The sequence below is a fragment of the Brachionichthys hirsutus genome, unplaced genomic scaffold (genome assembly GCF_040956055.1).
Source record: "Brachionichthys hirsutus isolate HB-005 unplaced genomic scaffold, CSIRO-AGI_Bhir_v1 contig_769, whole genome shotgun sequence".
NCBI classification, from domain to species: Eukaryota; Metazoa; Chordata; class Actinopteri; order Lophiiformes; family Brachionichthyidae; genus Brachionichthys; species Brachionichthys hirsutus.
The window spans coordinates 62395-83827 of NW_027180320.1; the positions used below are offsets into that span (position 1 = coordinate 62395).

A 21433-nucleotide genomic window follows, 5' to 3' on the forward strand; every position below is an offset into this window, starting at 1 on the left:
TCTGCGAGAGGGGGGGCTAATGGCTAGAGGATTTGATGGTTGTTGTGATAGCCCCTAAGATGTGAGGGAGGTCTTTGCCTCTGGGTTAAAAGGTTCTGTGTATGTGATGCCGACAAGGAGCTGGCTAGTGCTGGCCTGAAGTCCAGTTAGCCTTTGGAGGCCTGCGAGGAGAAGGGCTGAGGAATGTTAAGAGATTTTGGTTTGCACTCATTCCATTTATTGTCAAGAGATATGCTAAAAGCCTGATACGACTCCAGCATATCTTAGCATAACGGCCTGAAACAGGCGGAACAGCTAGCCTGGCACTCGTACAGAAATTTGTAAATGCTCCAATGCTGCGTTCAGGACACATCAGGAAAATACAAGACCCTTGTCACGGCCCTTTGATCTTGGTTCCACAGTGCAATTAATTTAGTGCAATAATTGCCAAACTCTTTCTGGGTACAACATACTTCATTTCCTGTGCTAAAATTCAATTTGCATAACTGTTATCTTCATGTACGAATTTCTAGAAACACCATCACAGAGTAAACACCTCTTTAAAACAGCTGATTCAGAAAGGTTGTAGATTTTACTTTATAAATCAGCTAAATAATATGCCTTAAAATTAATGAATCATCAGATTTTATGTTACTTTTTTTTTTTACAGCAATTTAAGCATGCACACAAACTTCTTTGATTATGAAGTAAAAATAAATGTATGAGAACAAAACCTTTTAGACAGTTTTCGCATCCAACTCATCTTCTCTGTAACTCAGCTGCCTGTAAGTAACCTCCTCACGACCATATGTGAAACAAGTCTTTAATGTTGTAAATATTGGTATATATTGCCTTTTTTTCTGTAAATAATAGCACCCATGGTCCACAATTGTTGATATGAATCTAATGGCATATTTTTATATATTTGTTTCAGGTTTGTTTCCCACCCATTCCTTCCTCCCTGGCATGTGCTGTCAGTGACGTTTTATCTAAAACTTCCCAAAAAGAAGATAATTATATTATTAGCTGAGTGACCTAAAGGTAGCTTTGATTAATTCATTCATTCATTCATTCATTCGTGACCATGCAAGCTCCAAAATGTATTTTGTGCTCATTTCTGATGCTAAAACAGGCGGGTTTTTGCCGTAAATCCGCTAAATCCCCGGCTTTGGTTTACATGTGTCACTTTTCATGGTTCAATCAGACTTATTTCCTGTCTGTAAGCTGTTGTTTTTGTCACTGTGGCGCCCTCTTTGTAATTAAATCAGTTCACTGATGCCACTTGGGTCTCTTTACTTCTTAACCTGCTGAGATGTGGGTCCCAGAACAAAACAATGGAATCAGAATCAGAATAATTTATTAAATAAGTTAACATGAGCAGTATTTTTCAATTTTTTCACTAGGATTTGAGGTTAATATATGGCACGCATTTACTATAGCATATAGGTTTGTCAAAACTTGCACTGGAGCGTGAATAATTTCAAATTTGGACCCTTTGGTTAAAATGTTATTTTACTGACATTTTGTTGAGTGTTTTTCACTCTTGCTGTGTAGTTGCTTAATCCACTTAGTTACTGATTGATAGCGGAGCTTATTCCTGCGTTTTTGTCGAAAGACCACTCTTCAAACACTTTATTGCTTGCGATACAACTTCATGTATACGCGATTCCTAAAGAGTCATGCGTAGTAGAGGAACCAATGGGACATGGGCTGTCGAAGAGGACGCACTCCCTCTAAAAAGAGTCTGTTCTTCAGGTGATGAATATATATATACATATATAAATATTATATACCAATAAAGAGCATCAGGGCTTATTGATCTACTATTACTTTCGTGAACTAGAGTCACCACTGTGTCTCTATGAGTGTGCTACAGTGTCGCCCCACCATTCATCTGATTGTAACCCACAACGAAGTGCCTTGTGATAGCAGCATGAATGTTATCCATTCAGGAAACGAACACACGAGTACAAATGCCCCCCCCCCCCTCATGAACACGCACACACACACACAGTGCCCTCTTACATCCACACACAGCATTCAAACGATGCACTAAACAGTGAATACTGTCTGGTGAATGAATGACACATTCATGAGTCACTCGTTCATCCCAGTGGATTAATGAGGGCGAGAGGAGATTTACTTCATTCACTGGTAACAGATATATATTTTATAGCTATTATTATTATTTATTCAATATTTTCCTGATTACAGGCTTCACATTTCAGCTCCAAACAGAACTATAGATAGTGTGAAAGGAAATTAAAAACTGGAAATTTAACCGCATTCGTATGGAGAACACCAATGAGACAATATTTAATATACATTGTATTTATTCTTAAATATTGTATTTCTGACAAGTGTTGCTGTGTGAGATCATCAGAGCCAACGGCCACAGAACTGTATCCAGCCGGGATCCAAAAATAAATAAATAAATTCATTTCAGTATTTTTTTTAAATTATAATTTGGAATGAGATTGATTCTTAAAGTAAAATATATTTTTAATGTTTATTTACTTTTGGACTCTCCTTCATTATTAGTTCTTGACTCAAGAAGGATTGACAGTCATGACGAGTTTCAACCATCCGGTTGAGATCTGCTGCTCTTGCAAGAGGAGAAGGACGCACACACACGCGCACACACGCGCACACACGCACACACACGCACACTGAGGGGAGTTCTCGCTCGCAGCGGTGACGCACTGTGCGTCACGGAGCCAGTTCAGTGTTAACGCATCGTATTGAAACACAGCCAGACAGGAGGGGGGACCCGAGGAGCTCGCTGACCGGCTTTGTGGTTTTTATCAGCCGCCTTTCAGCCACACGTCGACCCTTCCCTCTCCAGCGGATGGAGTCCATCTCTCCAAACTAGTTTCAACTCTGTTTATCCACCAAGCCGGTAAGTCAGACATAAAAATAACAACAACAACAACAACTCTTAACAGTCTGAATGGATGCCGTCATTCCCGGAGCGCGTGAGGCTTTCCTTCCCACAAAGCCTGACGGACCGCCGCGACCACTATTACGCACGGCGTGGGGGGTCATGGTGTGGCACATCGAGGCACCTGCCGGCTTTATGAGTGATTGTTTGAACAATATTCTCGTGGAAGACTTGAAAGCGAAGATTCAGCATCTTTGGGATTTACAGCATCCACGACGCGCTGGTGCGTAAAATCTGTTATTTAAAACACAACTCGCAACCTGTGTACTTTGATACACTTTGTATAACCACGGTGGAGAAGCGTTCCGTAATCAACGGAAGGCACCCTGGAGGGACGCGTAATGACGCGGTGCCTGCGTGATGACCTCACCGTCAGCGTGGCCCTCTCCTTCACGTCTCATGAAGTGATGCTGCCGCTGCGACGCTGCGTTGTTTCCGCTGAACGCAGGAACGCAAATTCTATACAATAAAATTACGCACGAGAACAGCCGAGGCGCGTTGCCCCGAGACCAGCAGGCGCACCAAGGAAGTTAGCCGTCAGTCGTCTCACTCCACTTCTGTTCTGTTGTGTGGACCTTTTCCTTTAAACAAGTCCTCACGCTGCCAGAATGTATTAAAGTTGTTGATAAAACGCAGTCCGCTGGACAGCCATGTGTTCAGCTGAATGTGTTTATCCTCCTGTCGATGTTTGGGAGGGGTCCGTTTATCCACTTTATCCAGACTCTCAAATGTAAAGATCTAAACTCTAAGGACCGTTTTTTGAGTTGTCCCAAGAAGCACATTTTAAACCTCTGACAAAAATATATATATATTTTTTGCTAGAAGTCACATTTAGTCTCATTATGCTGTCAAATGATGGCAGCTGTAATTATTCCACGTACACACATCTTAATTAGGAGGTGGTGTGTGGAGCTGTGGATTTCCTTTGAGCCATATTTAACCTCCTTTTTACATTCCACCCCGCCCAACGTTTGCTGTAAGACGAATACACTCATCGTTTCAGAAGAGGAAGACATCAGACCGGAAGAGAGGACGAAACGAGAGAGATAATTTCTTCATAATTAACCAAGTCATGCAGGTTCAGGAAGTGGAAAAGAGTCACTTCCTGCATACGTGAGCTCTTTTGAAACCGGAGTTTCGCAATAATTGTGTATCCAGGGTAGGGAAACGCTCTGAAGGGAACAATGTCCACAGTCTGGACAGAAATAACAGATGGTTAGAAAGAGGAGTGAAGAAAACCATAAATGTCCAACTGGAACATCCATCTCTGGACAGGGATGGGGGGGTGGGGGGGTCTCTAGGCACCACCCATCACCCACACACAATGCAGTCTTACCATCCCGCCCCAGAGTCACATCATGCCCCAGTAGGCAAACAAGCCTCTTGAGCCCTCGGAGACTTTAACGGGCGATAAAAGAGATGGATGGCTCAGCTTTAAACGTGTGACCTTAACAGCTCTCGGTGTGTTACCAACCTCACAGGAGCCGGAACGCCCAAAACTACCCAGAAGCCTCTTGGAATAGCGATGGCAAACTTACAGACCTCGCATAAAAGTCCAGCTGCTTCTGATTCAACCATTCAGGTGTGCTGTGGATCTGGATGAACGATAGTCTACACACACTTGAGTTTTGTGTGTCTCACGCTTTTGGAGAGTCGACACATTCCCTCATGTAAAGGCGCACAATAGCCGTGCCTCGTTCACCGCTGAGTAATATCCAAGCAGGATATTTGTACAGTTGTTGGCTGTATTGGATTCAGAGCTAGAACTGGATGTGATTTTGCATGTCTCTAGTCAGGTTTTCATGTTTGAGGAAAACTGCAAGGTTGCAAAATCTGGGTCATTTGCTGACTTTGCTTTTTTTTTTTTTTTTTTTACCTTTGCACATAGAAAGTTGTGAACCACACGTTGACACAATTACAGTCCAATCAGCACACAGATGGAGTTGTATAACACCTTTAGTATTCCCAGAGGTTGCGTTGAGGTTCCTATTGTTCACTGACTCTGGTCTCTCTCTCTCTCTCTCTCTCTAACAGCTCCATAGAATGTTCTGGAGCATCATCACTGGGTAATTGATTCACTTAAGACAATTAAATTATTTTTTTGCGCATGCATGTAGGTCTTTTCATTTCGGGTATGTAAAAAAAAACGAAGAAAATTATAGCTTTGCACAAAGCGAAGCAGTCAGCCTGTGGCTTTCTCAAGGTCAAAGAATCCTATCAGCTGCTCTGATCGTCTGATGTTCAATAAATCACATGTTATATGTCTTATATGACCGAAACTACACGGACGTCTGCAGCCTGCAGTTGTAAGTCTCACAGCAGTCGGGGTTGTGGTGAGCTTTTACTGGATTCACATCAGTTCTTATTTTGCAGGGAGCTTGGCCAACTGTTTCCAAAGTTGTTGGTTAATCTCTGACACAGTCCGAAGACAAAAGACCTGAATAAGTTGTTTGTAATAAGTTTTAAATCAGGCATCTCTTTTTATGCTGCACCATTCCATTTAAAATGGCTGCATGTAAAATCTGACTGCATGGGCAACGAGCATATTTTCTCTACTGGTGCTCAGCTCATCAAATACTAGAGTAGCGTTTTACACCGACTAAAACAATAATTAACCAAATCCTCTATTTGTTTGACAAATAGATAACATGTTACACAGAACCCGTGTGTTTGTGTGTGGAAAATAAGCATTGTCCTGCGCGCTGACTTTTTGCACAGAGCCAGTTTGTGTTCAGGTTTTGTGAATTATAGCTTCGGGCATTGGAACATAAGGAATTGATTTGCAGTCACTAATGCTGGTGATGTCACGGAAAATACCCGTCAGAATTGCAAACTCTCGTACACAGTTTTCCAGCTCCAACAGCATCTTATTCTGCTTTTGTCACCCAAAAACCTGAAAACAGAGACAATCAGATCGTCCTTGGATTCGTTGAAAGTAGCGCCATCCTTGAATCCTCGAGAAAAGATTGTTTTCTTCCTGTCGGTGGCCTGGTGGCGCAGTGGTAAGCGCTGTTGCCTCACAGCAAGGAGGTCATGGGTTCAAATCTGACTTGTGGCCTTTCTGTGAGGAGTTGTTCTCCCCGTGTCTGTGTGGGTTCCCTCTGGGTTCTCCGGCTTCCTCTCACCAAAAACGTGCAGCTTAGGCCGATTGGTGACGCTAAAATTGCCTGTTGTGTGTTTATATGCGTGGCTGATTGTCTGTCTCTGTGTTGCCCCGGGAAATTAATTAATGAATGTTTTCTTTGTAATGCAGATATCAGACATTAGAAATGTTTCCAAAACCAATTTAGGATTGCGGCTTCCATTTGACTTTTTAGGGTGAAAGGAAGGACGTGGTGGTTGATTTCTTGGGATTGATATTAATTTAAAATTCCGTTTCTGATGGCGAAGGGATCATTTCAGTTGTCATCAAAGAATAAGTTTTTATGAAGGGAAATTCGGACACATTTCATCACTCTTGGCATCTCTGTTGATGCAGGAGTATCTATCTGGTAGCATCCCAGCCGAACTGCATCAGTATCTCTATTCTCGGCTTCCTGCCACCCCCCCCCCCCCCATTCCCTACTTGCTCTGGTCAACTGAACCTCTCTCCTTCCGAGTTGGCGATATCGGACAGGCGGCGTGCAACAGAAGAGAGGCCCCTGTTCAGTTTCTGCTGGTGTACAGTTCCACTGGAAAACATGACGACTGACATTTCAGCAGCCCAAGGACATAGAGGAGTAATGACCTGCGAAGAGACAGCGAGGAAGACGCATCTACAGGCGTGGCGTGTCGGCACCTGGCCGGTTATCAGACCATAATGAGACATTGTCTAAGCACTAATGCAGAAAGTGTTGGCGTAAATCAGCCTTTCATTGGTCGATAATGTGCACCTCCACTCAGTCAAAGAGAGGGTATGGTTGCCCTGATCACGTCGTTGCCGTACATGTGCTCATTATCCCTCGGTCCACGGAATGTCTGATGGATAATGGAGTGTAATTACCTTAAACCTATTCTTGCCGGCTCAGTTTTTTTCCGATTATATTGCGCTCTGAGGGCCGTAAGATAATTCTCATGTGCATCACAACGCGGTCTTCTCCGACGCTGGACGCGCTTCGTGCCCGAGCTGGTCAATAGCTAGCAATTATTGGTATGGAAGCTTGGCTATTGAGATCTTTTGTCAGGCTTTTCTACCTTGTGACAGAAATGCAAATCCATGCCTGGAAAAAAAAGGAAAAATCTAGAATGCTTCAAAAGACTTCTCAGTATGTGATGGAGAAAACAGCCCTCTGGACTGATCTGTGCTGCGATGCGTTGCTGAACCTAAAGAACAAATAACAGAAATCTGAAGATGATCGCTGCCTGAGCTCGTAACCGGGTTGCAGGTGTTGCTGGATCCTATCCCAGCAGTCTACGGGCGAGAGGCGGGGGACACCCTGGACAAGCCGCCAGTTCATTGCAGGGCCACACATAGACAGACAATCATTCACGCACACACCCACGCCTATGTGCAATTTAGTTGAACCAATGGATGAGCATTACATTTTTGTTCGGATAAAGAAATCCAGAAATTAAGGACAATAATCTCTTTAAATTCATGAATGTAGCAGAAACGATTTTAAAGTATAAATCTGAGACATTTTTCTGAAGTTCAGTTAGATGACTAAAACAAACAGCTGAAATGTTTCTAGACCTGAATCCCGTGTGCTTCATAAAGACGACTCATTGTTTGGAAGCCAACAGCGTGAGCCAGCGCTAACCTTGATTTCTCATGCGGCGCACTGACCCTCACTGCAAGGCGAGGAGTTCCACTCCTTCTTGTATTTCCTCTTTTGTGGTTCCTTCCTTCGCAGCCTTGTCCAGTAGGATTTCTCATGATGTCTCATGCATGACATCAAGCAGACAGAAAAGGCTCTTGAACTCATTAACAGCGACTTCTGTCCTCACCCTAAAAACCGCCACAGTGTTTTTGTCAGGACTTGGTTCTTACTTTATTCTCGCTATTTTTAGGTCCCCTGGACAAAACAGAAAATGTGACTAGTCATCCGATAGCGTCGCGACTTGTTGTTTGAATGTGTCAAACGGACCGAGGGTTTTGGGTAATTACTGTTTTACACTTAGGGGGGGGTCATCACACTATTCTGCCTCTCCTTTGAGGTGTTTGTGTAGAGTTATCATGTTTTGTTGTTTTCATCCACTCACACAAAATGACAAAGGTACGGATTGTGCCAGTGCTTTATGGCTTCCCTCCTGAAATACTCTGAGGTCGGTGATTTCCGGTTGAATTCCCTTTTTCTGTTGTACTGTTCTTGCCTTTTCCTCCCTCGTTGCTTCATCTTCCCCCAACACACATCCATCAAACTGCAGCCTCTATCCAAACACACGTTTATGCCAAGGGAAGCATGCAGACAATGAAGGGCAATTAAAGGATTGGCAGCTGATGGTTGTAGAAGGAGCATGTGCAGGAAAAGTGAACGAGTCGAAAGGTGTGAACGTAAACTTGAAGGAAGACAGACAAGGAACTCAAAATTTTTGTTTTTGAGAGGAAAGACTAATTGTGAAACTTAAAACATCACAAATAATGATTAATAATAAGTGACTTCAAAGGTTTTGAAATATATTTGGGGAAAAAAAACAAAATCAACCCTAACTGACTTGCAGCAAACATTTAGAAACAGTCATGATAAATGAAATGAATTGATGTTAGAAGCTAAGAATGTAAAAGTAGATCAATAAGGTGTGAAACATTTCTGAAAGCAAGAGACTTACATCAGCCGTGCTTCATCGTGAACACACAGATAGAGGAGAAGGGTGGGCGTTAATGGTGCCTATTGGACACAAAGGTAAACATGTGTGGTAACATTTGCAGTGGATTTGCCTCAGACAAAGTGGTTTTAAACAGATTAAAGACATGACCCATAGACAGATGGCCTGGGTACGAATGTCTGAGAGATGTTGTCAGAGAGGCGACACGTTTTGAGCAGCACTTTTGGACATGTTGTTACATGCATTTTGTATTTCAAGCACATTCAAGCCTATCTGCACTGTTGCATGTGCTTTCTGCTCATTACCTGTAGAAAGCCAGCAGATCAGATCGCTACGGTCATGTTTTTGTTTTACTCATGCTGTCATTGTCATTTTATTGGCCACCATCATGTAATTACCATCTTGCTCTGCTCTCCTTAACAAAAGCTTCTTGAAACATTTTGTCCAAATTAGTAGTTTTTATTGTCCTCAAATTAACATTCTCTCCTTACGAAGCGTGTCTTGTCTTGCTCTATAACTTAATGTGTAAGTAAGTATTAAATCTACACTGTAAAAAGACTTCAAATGAGCATGTACCTAAAGTTTTATGTAAGAGAAAGTATATAATGAAAAATAAATATCATTACAGCATCCCCTCCAGAAAATATGATACATTAGCGCTTAAGATTTAGTTTTTATTATTTGTGATGCTTTTTATTATTTATTAGAATCATTAATAATTGAGCTGCATTAATCAAAATATTGCATTGTACTGCCTTAGATATTCAAGGAAGAGCAAATGTTAGTGACAGTAACATATATTTATGTGTGTGTGTAGAACAAATTGCTCTAGATCAGAGAAGTGTTGATTTGGGTCTCAACTATTGTTCAAAACATGTTTTGCTGCGCTGTAAAAAGTGAAGATGGTGCATCCACGCACACACAGACATGCACATGTAGTTCTGATAGGTAGGGCATGTGTTAAGGATATCAGGGGTGTGTCTGTGGTCAGGCCGACCATATAAGATGCTGGCAGGTGCCCTGAAATCTGCATTCAGCAGACTCCTTTGAGTTTTGAGTTCCTCTTCTTCCTTCAGTTGCAGTCCAGACTTGACTTTGCTTCTCTGTGAGGTCTTTTCATTCTTTTTTTTTTGGTAGCTTCCCACAGGAGCGCTGAATACAAACTTTTATCAGTGGTTTATTTTATTTCAAAAGGCTGTCAGAAAGTTAGAGCAGTTTCATCTTGAGTCAGCATTTGTCGCTGTTTGCGCAGCATCCACATTGAGTTGCCAAGGCAACAGGGTCAGTCAGCTGCAAGTCTGGGGTAAATATTCTATCTTTCTCCTGTCACGTTCTCTCTCGTGTTCCTTTTTTCTTTCACTGTCTTGCCTCATAATGTCTGCCTCCATCTTCCATTTTTATTGCTTTCGATCATGTCTTCTTTCCCCCGCACCTCCTTTATTGTCATCCTTTTATAACAGAGGAGATGGAAAGAGGAGTGGAAAGGAGGGGTTATCTTGAAGGAAGAGTTTGTGCAGAGTGTTCTAGAGGTGAATCGAGTGTCGGATAGACTGATGAGTTTGAAGCTGGAGATTAAGGGTGTCATGTTGTTGTTGTTGTTGTGTTTGTGAGTGTGTATGTGTGTGTGTGTGTGTGTGCGTGTGTGCGTGTGTGACAATGACACAAATATAGCCTGAGAGGATCCCTGGTTGATTCAGCCCGCTCTATAAAAAGGACCTGATTCACTTTAAATGTTATTTACGGCATTGACACCTGGGCCACTCTGCTCTGGATAAGTCAGGAAAATGACTCGGGTGTTTTTGCTGTTTCAGCATCTTTGGTTTTGTCGTGTCACTCTTGATATGTCATCCAGCGCCGACTGGGAAAAGTTCCTCGCACTTAAATGATCTGTCGGTTTTGTGACAACTGTACTGAGCTGAGTTGATGAGGGTGATTTTCGTGCGCTTTAAAACACATCACATTTTGAAGGTTGATTCAAAATGAATTTTGAAACCCTTTGGCTCTGCTCTCCTTTAGATCATATGTACATAGAAGAATACATTGAGGAAGATGAGGAACCACCTTTGCTGCACAGCTCTCATCCTTCTCATGGTAAATGTGTGTGTTTGTGTTCCACTACATCATCATGAATCTAATTTATTGCAGATTTCCCCTGTTTCATGCACTTGTGTGTGTGTGTGTGTGTGTGTTTTCCAGATGCTAGCCTGTGGTTGGACTGCAGCAGTTCAGTGTCCGAGCAGAGAGGGGTGTGTGTGTCTACAATGTCCTGCTGGCCAGGAGCCCTCGACGGTCAGACAATAAGCTGTCACTCATAGATTGATTTTGATGCAAAAATAATTCAGACATTACTACTATTTATTCTCTTCACTGAGTTTGGAAATGTTGTCTTTATTCCCAGGCATGTGGGAAGAGCCCAAATCCAACAGAGGGAGTGCAATGCAGATCGTGTCCAGCTGGGAGCTTTTCAGAGGCTTTTGACGCTGAACTTTGTCATCCACATGCCTCCTGTCAGAACCTCAGTCGTGGGGTCGCGACCCCCGGTACTGCCACCTCTGATGCCGTCTGTGGGGAGTGTCTGCCTGGGTAAGGAGGAGCATCTTGACACTCCCTTTATATATTTTTCTCCGCGATGAGGTTATGTTTCTGCCGGCATTGGTTTATTTGTCTGTCTTTCAGCAAGACAACTCAAAGAGTTACGAACGGATCTTGATGATCTCCAAATATTTGCAGGTTATTGCTTTTTATAATAAGTTAAGAGTCTGTATTTTGGACTGATGTAGGACAAATGTAATCAATTTTAAACATCACTATTTTCACAGAACAGTTGCAGCAACACAGTTAACATACTGGGTGTAGTTTGATCTATGGTGTGCTCTGCTGTAGGAGGTGCTGTGGCTTAGCTGGTTAAGGCGCCTGTCTAGTAAACAGGAGATCCTGGGTTCAAATCCCAGCAGTGCCTTTCTAGTGGAGAGAGGAGATAAGGAGGCTGAGGGATGGATTTTGACCCTTGTAACTGGAATAAACTCGGAGGATTCCATATACTCACATGCTCCTTATCCAACCTATATGTGGAAAAAGTGTCTTAAATTCACCAGCTTTGGCATAAAAAGAAGGGGAAATGCTGGTTTTGTATAACTTTTGGTAAAAATATCTGATAACCTTCCTGTTATACATAGTGTACTGTTACCCGTGTCGTGGTGATACTAGTGTACCAGCTAGTCACTACCGGATTCTAACTTCACTCACATCCATTGGCACAGGTATGAAGTCTGTCCCGTTTTTTAAATCCTTAATTGAGGTGGACATGCAGGGCTACACTGTTAGATTCCAGTGGCCTGTTGGTCCACGCAGTATCAGGCGCTGTGGCTCAGTTGGTAAAAGCGCCTGTCTAGTAAACAGGAGATCCTGGGTTCAAATCCCAGCAGTGCCTTTTAGGGTAACCCTTGATCTGATGTAGTGGGGAAATAATCTGCTTTTCTAGTTGTATTTGTCATTGACCGACGTAACGGCTCTCTACAGGATGAAACCGTTGGCTTGACACCCAGAGGGCTTCCCTGTATACCTTGTGATACACCTTTATTTGTTCTAAACGACTCCCTGATATTTGCACACACAGAGGCATGATATCATGTACCACAACCAACCAAGATCAAACAACCAAGGAAATAACCCCCAGGCTAGAAAATACGGATTCATTCTTTCATTCTATGGTCTCTTTTTTTCTCTCTCCCTCCGTCACTTTAATGATGGTTGTTTCTCCTCCTTCTTTTTTCCATTTGCAGCTTTCTCTCCACTGCCAATCACGAATCTGCCACCCAAAGTCCATGTGTTAAAAGTAAGCCTGATCCTGCAGAGAGTTTCTGAACGTGTGTTTCACTTAACATGCTTTTTTGCCCACCAATGAACTGACAAACACTTTTTGTTCATGTTCATTCTCCTCCTTCTCCATACTTGCAGAATCTGTGCATTCCAGAGCGGTGCGTTCTGTGGCTAACGGTCCATCCGATGGTGCAGTCCGGCCCGCCAATGGCACGGCGGTACGCAGCGGCGAGGAGAAGACGGCGGAGTATGCCGTGTTCGCTTTGGTGCCCATTTTCTGCGTGATGGGGTTGTTGGGTATCCTCATCTGCAACATCTTGAAGAAAAAGGGATACCGTTGCTCTGCTGACAAGGAAGGAGGGGATGAAGAGACCGCCACACCTCGGAAAGAAGGTAGGAGAAGAGAAAAACATTTTTAGTTTGTGAAAAGCGGAAATATCCTTTTGCTTAGCAAAAGACGAAGGGTTTCTGTTGCGTCACCCAGGCGCGGTCGCGAAGCCCGTGGAGTGGATTTAGAGATGGCCAGAGGGGTCCCGGACTAGCAGATCCGCTGAAAGGCTCCGTGGACGTCATGAAAGACGGCACCGTTGCCTCTGTTTCATGAGGAGAAAATGCCGTTTCAATATGAAAGGCCTTGCAATACGACAACAATTGAAACTTTTCCTGTCCTACTCATCTATTTCACTTTCAAAGCCAAAGCAGCAGCATTGCCGTCAGTGGTCATTTTGTTTCGTTTGCAGCGTTGCCTCGGCTCTCTTCCTCTCTGAGCATTTTGTTGTGACACTTAAGACGTCTCGGCACGGAAAGGGAAACTCCCAGCACTCCAGCCCGGCCTCTTTAGCTCTCTGTTCATCTGATATCCACCCCGGCGCTCCTGACCTGAACATGACGCCATGCATCTATCTCTCCTTTCCCAGCCAATTCAATAATTCAATCAGGCCATCAGCTCAAGGTTTACGCCTGGCCTTGTCTGTCTTTCTCCTTCTTTGTCTCTTCTCTTATCTTCTGGGTTTTCTTTGGGAGAAAAGTCTTGGGCACCGCCGGTCAGAAAGATTGTTAAGTAAAGAAGGAAAATGTATCTAACCGGCTCGTTCACCCTCGTGTTGCTGAACTATTAATACAGCAGTGTCTCTGCTGAAGTTCTTCTTACCCCAGCCGTTCTCTCATCATCTCCGTTCAGGGGGAAACACCCACAGGGATTGCATTGCAGTAAGGCCAAGGTTAGCATGGCAAGGCAAAAAAAAATAATCAAACCCTGAGGGTTGACTGTTCAGAGCTGCAAACGGAGAAGCGTTTGACTTATCACAGAGTAAAGAAGCAGAGAAACCAGAGGGGTAAACAGAGAGGGCCACTGTGGGTGCTGATAATAATAATTAGGAAAAAAAACGTTTTGCGTTGGAGTCAAGTCTTCAACGTTGTGTTTATGCAGCATGAAGCTCATTCTGTCATGAGGACAGAGCTGGTTTCACCCACGGTACCTCTGGAGGACTGCTGCATTTGGGTTGTCCAACTCCACAGCTCCAAAGTCAAGTCAAGCGGGACCAAGTGAGAGTCCTCTGACGGCAAAGTGAACGTCTGGCGTGTTCAAGTGTCCGAGTCTGGAACGCAGAACACATGCAAGCAGATGAACATTGTGAAACACGGTGAAATGAATGACGTTTTCATTGCTTAGCAACAGTCGCTGAGGAGACAGAGCTATTGCCACGGCCTTTACGACAGCCTGACACTACTTGTGTAAGAAGGGCAGACATATGCACCGTCACATTTCACAATTTCACTCTTTAACACTGTGCTGTGCTATTATGGGATGGCCAACGTGTTGCCATGGAGGCATATCTATTCTTTGCTGTTCAGTCATCCGCGTCCATCCTTATCAGTCCCATCATGCACTGGGGCACGATATCCTAGCAGTGACATGGAGCGTGTGAGCCGTGCTCCCTCTGGCCTTTGTCTGACAGCGGCCATCGAAGCCGTCGCAATGGATATTTATAACGAATCCAATCTGCTGATAGTGCCGACGCTTTATTTATACTCGATTGAAGGACATATGCACTTCATTGGTCTTAGTTGTCATGGAAACGGCTGAGTTGTCATTATGCGACCTTGTCACAATATTCAAATATTAATAATCAGTATTATATGATAGGTGTTTGCTATTATATATTTGGATTACACATACCTTATGCAAGTGGTGTCATTTTGTATTTGTGTTATACAGTATATGTATGCAAATACAAACGTAGCTGATAAAGAGTCCCTTTCTGTCCTCTACCTCAGGTAACAGCTGTCCCTACATATCTGAGGACCTGAATGAAGACACCATCAGCGTTCTGGTTCGTCTCATATCTGAGAAGAAAGGTGGGCGTTGAGCAACAGTGATATGTTCTCTGGCAGATTCTCATGCGGTCGAGAAATATCAAACCATACCAAATATCTCTGTCGGTCAATATTAATCGTGTGTGTGTGTGTGTGTGTGTGTTTCAGAAAATGCTGCTGCACTAGAGGAACTGCTGTTGGAGTACGAGAGCAAACAGATGGCCGTCAGCAAAAGGTCGTCAATCAAGTACGAATATGTCACAAACACACACACACACAAAAACTACACAAATTAAAATAGCATTCAATTATTTTATAACTTGTGTTAAATTTGACATTTACCAAAATGTGACTGACAATTTTTTCACACACATTTGAAACAAAGAGATTAGATCGCTTTGTCAGATGACTCAGATCACTTCAGGCTGTTTCCTCTCTGGAGTGACTCACTCCCACAGGCTTGAGGTGAATGTCTGACACACTGGTGGCCGCTGCCTCTTCGGTCACGAGGCTGAAACACTCTGTTTGTTCCTAAGATCACTGGCTGTCGCACCGCTTGAAGTCATACGAATGTAGTTGCGGTTTAACTGTGGTTGCAAGCTTGTGGCCAATAGGATCGCTTGAGCAGTCTCATGTTAATCTACCAAATCCAGAAACGTCCTGCTTTATGCATCCTGTCGTCAACCGTTGCTCGGCCGGCCGGCTCTCAACGGTGTCCTGAGCTCCAGTGGCATGGGGAAAGTCATTTGTCATCTTTACACATCGAATTACTCACCCAGCTTCCCCCCCCCCCCCCCCCCCCCACAGAATCACTCAAGTTTATCTTTTCATACAATTTGGCGTGACAGTAATAGGATGTACTGTAATCCTGCATGCATCAGGGGCCTCTGGCGACATGAGCTCTAGATTCACGAAACATTCTCACACACGCTTGATGCGCTCAGAAATCTGGAATCGTGCATGTGTGATGGGGCGTTCAGGGGTTCCTGCAGGTCGCCCACGGAGCAGTTAAACACAGGGGCACCGCTGCATTCAGCGCTTTTGTTCTGCCTTCCGCTGCACAGAAGAACAATGGAAAGAAAAATCAGCAAAGAGCCCCGGGCAGAGAGTGAAGACCTTACATTTTATGCAGCTGCCAGGAAACATTCATTTATTTGTTCCAGTGATGTGGAAGTTATCAGAGTTTTCAGTGCTTATATTTGCAGGAAAATTCCTTGTCTTGACTTTTAAAACGAGCATCTGTTTCTTCCCCTTCTCTTCCGACCAGGTTCCCGATGCTGTCTCCTCTCTCCACATTCCGCTCCCTCCCCAGGATGTGCCCCCATCAGTCCCACCTCCACACTATCTCCGGCCTGTCCGGCCTGGCCCCCAAACACGGCTACCGCTGCACCCGCTGCGCCCAGAGAAAGTGGCCCCCTGTCCTCATACCTCCCCTGGACGCCCTGAAAGACCCCCTGAAGAAGCCCCCCCAGCCCTTCATCCTGCCCTCGCTGGACACATCCCCCGACCTGCAGAAGCGACCTCTGCTGGGACGGGTGTTTGTCGACGACGACCGTTCACAAGAGGCTGTGCCAAATACTGTACCTGAAAAAGGAGGCGAGAGTGAAGCGAAGGAGGGGAAGGAGGGAGAGCTGACGGTGTTGTCTGTCGGACGGTGAGTCATTGTGGCCGCTGACAGACAGACTAAAACTCATTATTACTTTTTTATTGCTTTTTGGCAGAATTGTAAGTTTTTTTTATTTTATTTTTTACTTCTGTTCCACCACATTTCATATCTCTGCTATTTCTCCTTAATTTATTTGAGTTTCAGTTCAGATTTAAATAGTCCCTTCTGCTATTTTCGGATTTCTAATTTCTAATTTTGCTTATTTTATTTCCATGGTTACAAGTTAAACTTCAGGCATTGCTCATTAACTGATCAATCATTTCTCAAAGACCTTTTTTGTAACATACGTGTAACAGCGGCAGCGATATAACCGTCATCTTGTCTGTACGTTACAGTAATCATATCTCTTGTACATCTGTCAGATTTCAAGTCGCTCAGATCCCAGAGCAGAAGCCCATCATTCGAGAGACCAAGACATCATCTCAGGAGAAACGACACTCCCTGTTTGGGGGGAAACCCTTCTACTCCTCTTCATCACCTGGCATCAGGAGGTACAACCAGTCTCAGGCATGCCTCCTCTCACTGTAGATATATTTTAGCATATTTCTACCAAACCGTAAATGACATAGTGTGTTTCTCTGGGAAACGGTATGATTGGTCAATGGGATGAGTTCCTCTGAAAGGAATTAGGACTTGAGAATCTTCTTTTTCCTCTAGTCTACTAATACACATGGGACAAAACTCTGACTCAGCATTATAGTCGTCACAAGGTCCTTTGCTATTGTCAGAAGCATCTGTTGGGTTCATTGTTAAGTTAATGACGAACATGCACAGTCACCTCCCTGACATTTTGACTCCCTCTTTCAGGTGAAGAGATGGTGTACAATAACGTTACCTCGCTGACGATGACCTCATCATTAACTGACAGCGTGACAGTCGGCATTTCTGGGCGACTTACCACACGAGCCATCTCCTGCAGGAAGAAGTAGCTCCTGTTGAGGTGATAAGGAGGATTAGAACTTTTTTATTCATGAAAATTGTGATTGAAATGTATTAGATGCGCCATAATAGAAGTTTAACTCTACATTAAGTATTATGGCGCAACATATTAGCAAACCTTTTAAAGTTGTTTCTCAACTTTACTGATCTAGCTGTGCTTCTTCCGCTCACATATAGATCTCAAAGTGAGCTGTTACATTTAGTTTTAACAGAAGAAGTTCTTTTGGGAATCATTCATTCAGCATCAGTGATATGTACCAACCCACAAAAAGAATAGGCAACACTTTTGGAAATAAATTGCAATTAGTCTTGGGCCAAGTATTTGATCAGGGGCCAAAATGCATCCCCAGGGCATTGCAGCACTGCATCCCAGTGGCTGTTAGAGGCTACAACTGTCATTTGGGTCCCGAAGGGAACATGTAGAACACTTTTGTAGAATAAAACATGTAAATAAATGTAAATATGTAAATATTGGTACACAAATGGACCACACTTGCGTTTTATAATAGGAGCATCTAGTATGAAAGACAGACTGATTCAGGGCAGGATGAAGACACAGGATCATTGAGTGGCATTTGCCATCCGTCAATCTAAAACCTGTAGGCTCTGTCACACCAACATGCGGAGTTCAAATCAACATCTTAGTGGCCTACATGGTTTTCTACAATTTAGAGCAACATTTCAGTAATTTCTTTCATTTCTACTGTCCGAGATTTGTTATTTTGACCATAAACGTTTAAATCCTGACCACACACACACAAGCTCATTTTGTACTATTTAATTAAATAAAGCCGTAGCTGTGGAGGCTTAGTGGTTGCGACGCTTCAAAGTCATGCAGGTCATTTGGCTTTTGTTTATATCCCTGTTGGTTTTAAGAGTGCACTTTAGTTATAGATGGTTATATTCAGCTCCTCATTTCCTATGTTCTTGTACATTGTTTCATGGAATATGACATCATGCCTGGAGATCTGGATATTTATTGACTGCCTCAGGCAAATGCTTTCATTTGATTTGTGTTTTCTAATTCATTTTCTTTTCTTTTTTTTACTGTTATTGACATTATTTTATCACATTCTCAAGGAAACAGAAGCAATAATTTCATCTCATCAAGTTTTCAGATTGCATCTATATTGTGTATTTTTTTCTGTGTAACCTTTTTATTCTTAAAATAAAGTAAACGTGCAATTAAAATATTGTCTTTCTTGCCGTGCTTCTTGTTAACAATTGAATTTGAAGGTCTTTCAAATGTGTCTTGTGTGTGACGCAATAGAGCCCCCTAGTGGTTGTCCTGGTTCATTGCATAGAATTAAAAAAAAAATCAAATATTGTCAAAGCCAGCAAAGTTACCAGGTGTTTTAGCGACACTTGCTGTGCTAATCTTACCTGAAATAAAACAGTTGCTCCTTCCATATAATAAACTATAACTCTGCGTTATAACCAGTGCCTTGCCCCTCTCCTCTGAGAATACATGGTATTTGCATAATTCAGATGTTGGATAGGAATAGTTTTAGTCTAAAAGCTGCTGAGGTTTTAAGGTTGGTTTAAAGAAACGGAGCCCATTTCATAAACTATGGGAGGCTGTCCTGTGCTCCTGATTATTTCCTAGAAAGGACAGGATGTGCTGCTCATTGCATCGCTGCTACACTTCCTTCCATTTTGGTTTATTCTTATTAGTGGCTGCTGATCATGACAGCAACAATCAAAGCTGATTATTTTGACCAGAAAGATCACATGAGTAAGAAAAAAAAGAGCAACATTCTGAAATACGCCATCACACTCGAGGAGAGGAAGAGGGTCAGAGCTCCACGGGTCTGCTACTACTGTATACGATCAGCTTGACCCGTCAGGGGTCGCAGCAGCAAATCAGCCTTCTCCACTTCACCATGTCCTTTGCATCGTCCTCCCCAACACCAGCCACCCTCGTGTCCTCCCTCACGACGTCCACGTATCTTCACCATATACAGCCAAAAGGAGAAGAACTTATCACAATGGAGAAAGGGACACACTTAAACAAACAGTTTGGAGTTGATTTACTGACTCTGAGGTGGGACAGTCAAATTTTGGTTCAGAAAAATGTATCTAAAGATAATCGATCACTAATCATGTAGAACTCCTCTTTGAAGGTCCCTTTAAAAGAGAGAGAGAGTGACACAAAACGTGTGTGAAGTTGGAGGTGTTTGTCTTGACAATGTTTAGATAGGCATGTGTGATTAATTGAATGAAATGCGTTAATTCATTCGTTCTTTCTTTCTTATATAAAAAGCATGCTGCTTTCAGTCTTTGCACGCGATCGACTTTTCCTTGATCGACTGCGGTTTCTTGTTGCTATGCAGGTCTGCAGGACGCAGCCTCCTGTCGGCGTGAGGCGTTTCTCTTCGAGCGAGCTGGAGGAGCTCGGATAAACCTGATACTCCAGGAATAAACACTCCTATTTGGAGCTTCCATCCGCCCGAGCCGTGTTTGAAACACCTTTGCAGAGGTGTAGTTCGAGATTACGGTCGACACTCGACTAGGACATGCTGGAGAGAGAAAAGGTTCTGCGCCTCGTTTTCCCTGCTGTTCTCTTCTTCAACACTTGGGGGAGCCAATGAGCTTCGTTGCTGAAGGGGTTCCCCGTTCATACCCCCCCCCCCCCCCCCCGCGCCCCCCCTCCCTCTGCGTTTACCTCCGTCCGTCTGCTCTCCTGCTTCAACAGCACACAAACACAACAGCGCTCAGTCTCACCGTAGCTTCACTTTCCACTGTGTAAACCGGCCATTTATCATCAGTCATGGCCGCCGGAGTACAAATTTAACTCTCGTCTTTCCTCCCTGTCCGTCTTGAGGGGAGGATTTTTTTTTTTTTTTTTTTGAGGAAACAAAACTAATAGTCCCAGGCTGATTCGGATTTCCTATTTTTTTTTTTTTTTATCACAAGGGGAATACCATTCATGTCAATACTCCAAAATGCAGCCGCCGCCGAGGAAGGTGAGTGATTCCCAGGGTCCGTTATGTTTTAGTCGGACTGTACTAACAATGACAGGCGGAGAACAATGTTATAACCGTAGCAGTGGATTTACCAGCCGAACGCAGCGAGTCTATTGCTGAGCCTCACGAAAATGAATTGTGAAAAAAAGAAAAGCCCTTCGCTAGCTAACGCTAGCAACACTTGCTAGCTCGGTTAGTGAGTAACCTATTGACATTAACGCATCTGTCCAGCCTTACATGGGCGAGCCGTCAGACGTCAAACAGCGTTAGCTCCAAGATGCTAGGTGTGCTAACATGAGACATTATCCAATAATACCTTTAACTCCAACTTAAACACAAGCGATATAGGATATTATTTGTTAAGTTATGGCAGCAACATTTTTAGCCTGAAAAATAAAAACGTCGGCAGAATTAGCACCGGTGTCGTGTTGCTAATTGATAAACCGTAAATATGTGACAGTGGTCGCTGCAAAGCTTCACGTATGAAGGGAAGACCTTCCGGTGAATCCGGTCTGCCCACGGCTGCTCACATCAGCCTGAGCCCACAGAAGCTCAACTCTCACGGCGAGGAGAGGCATGCTGGCAGAGCCTGGTCCGATACAGGCTTATCATTGATTCAGCAAAGGGCTGAGAAAAGGACCACAGATCCCTGTGGCTGTGTGTGCGTGTGTGTGTGTGTGTGTGTGTGTGTGCGTGCGTGTTGTCCTGAAATAGATGCATGAGAGCCAATTAGCCTGCTGTGAACCTCTGCACAGTTTTCTCTTAATTAGCACATCTTCCCACAGTGCCATTTCTGCTGTGGCTTTCCACACACGCAGACTGGCCCTGAACGTGTCGTGTCACGTCTGTAGAACACAAAGAGAAACACACTAGAACAGGTATTTTTTTTTTCATCAGTGAAGTCTGGTCGTGTCATCAAACCCACCATTATGACTGTATTAATGTTATAAGAGTACATTTGTCTGCTGTCAGTTCCTGTGAAAGCACTTTCACAAATGAAACGGAGTTTGTGAGATACTGGATGTGTTGCCCACTTGCCGGTGTGGCTGGCACACTCAACCT

At 43.6% G+C, this 21433-nt stretch overlaps 2 protein-coding genes and 2 non-coding genes across 4 annotated transcripts in view; all 4 read left to right on the forward strand.

Moving 5' to 3' along the window:
- The first annotated feature begins 10714 nt into the window (after positions 1 to 10714).
- On the forward strand, positions 10715 to 17388 carry LOC137912658 (tumor necrosis factor receptor superfamily member 19L-like). Its single transcript, XM_068756799.1, has 10 exons — positions 10715 to 10756; positions 10862 to 10954; positions 11064 to 11248; positions 12448 to 12500; positions 12623 to 12877; positions 14762 to 14842; positions 14969 to 15047; positions 16068 to 16454; positions 16829 to 16957; positions 17274 to 17388. Exons 1-10 carry the CDS (start codon positions 10715 to 10717, stop codon positions 17275 to 17277), a joined length of 1308 nt encoding a protein of 435 aa, XP_068612900.1. The 3' UTR covers positions 17278 to 17388.
- On the forward strand, positions 11551 to 11624 carry trnat-agu (transfer RNA threonine (anticodon AGU)). Its single transcript has one exon. It is a non-coding gene; the product is annotated as a tRNA-Thr (tRNA).
- Positions 12022 to 12095, forward strand: trnat-agu (transfer RNA threonine (anticodon AGU)). Its single transcript has one exon. It is a non-coding gene; the product is annotated as a tRNA-Thr (tRNA).
- A 2774-nt stretch (positions 17389 to 20162) lies between the features above and the next one.
- The window catches only part of LOC137912650 (F-BAR and double SH3 domains protein 2-like), a 31982-nt gene continuing 30711 nt past the window's right edge, over positions 20163 to 21433 (forward strand). Inside the window, exon 1 of the mRNA XM_068756787.1 lies at positions 20163 to 20371. Within this exon, the coding sequence (XP_068612888.1) occupies positions 20351 to 20371 (21 nt within the window). The 5' untranslated portion in view covers positions 20163 to 20350. The remainder of the gene's footprint in view (positions 20372 to 21433) is intronic.

What these genes read in the sequence shown, in the direction of transcription:
- LOC137912658 (XM_068756799.1), top strand. Translation starts at nt 10,715, where the DNA reads ATGAGGAACCACCTTTGCTGCACAGCTCTCATCCTTCTCATG. An exon ending in TGTGGGGAGTGTCTGCCTGG is followed by an intron (nt 11,249 to 12,447) that starts GTAAGGAGGAGC and finishes TTCCATTTGCAG; the next exon opens with CTTTCTCTCCACTGCCAATC. An exon ending in TCTCATATCTGAGAAGAAAG is followed by an intron (nt 14,843 to 14,968) that starts GTGGGCGTTGAG and finishes TGTGTGTTTCAG; the next exon opens with AAAATGCTGCTGCACTAGAG.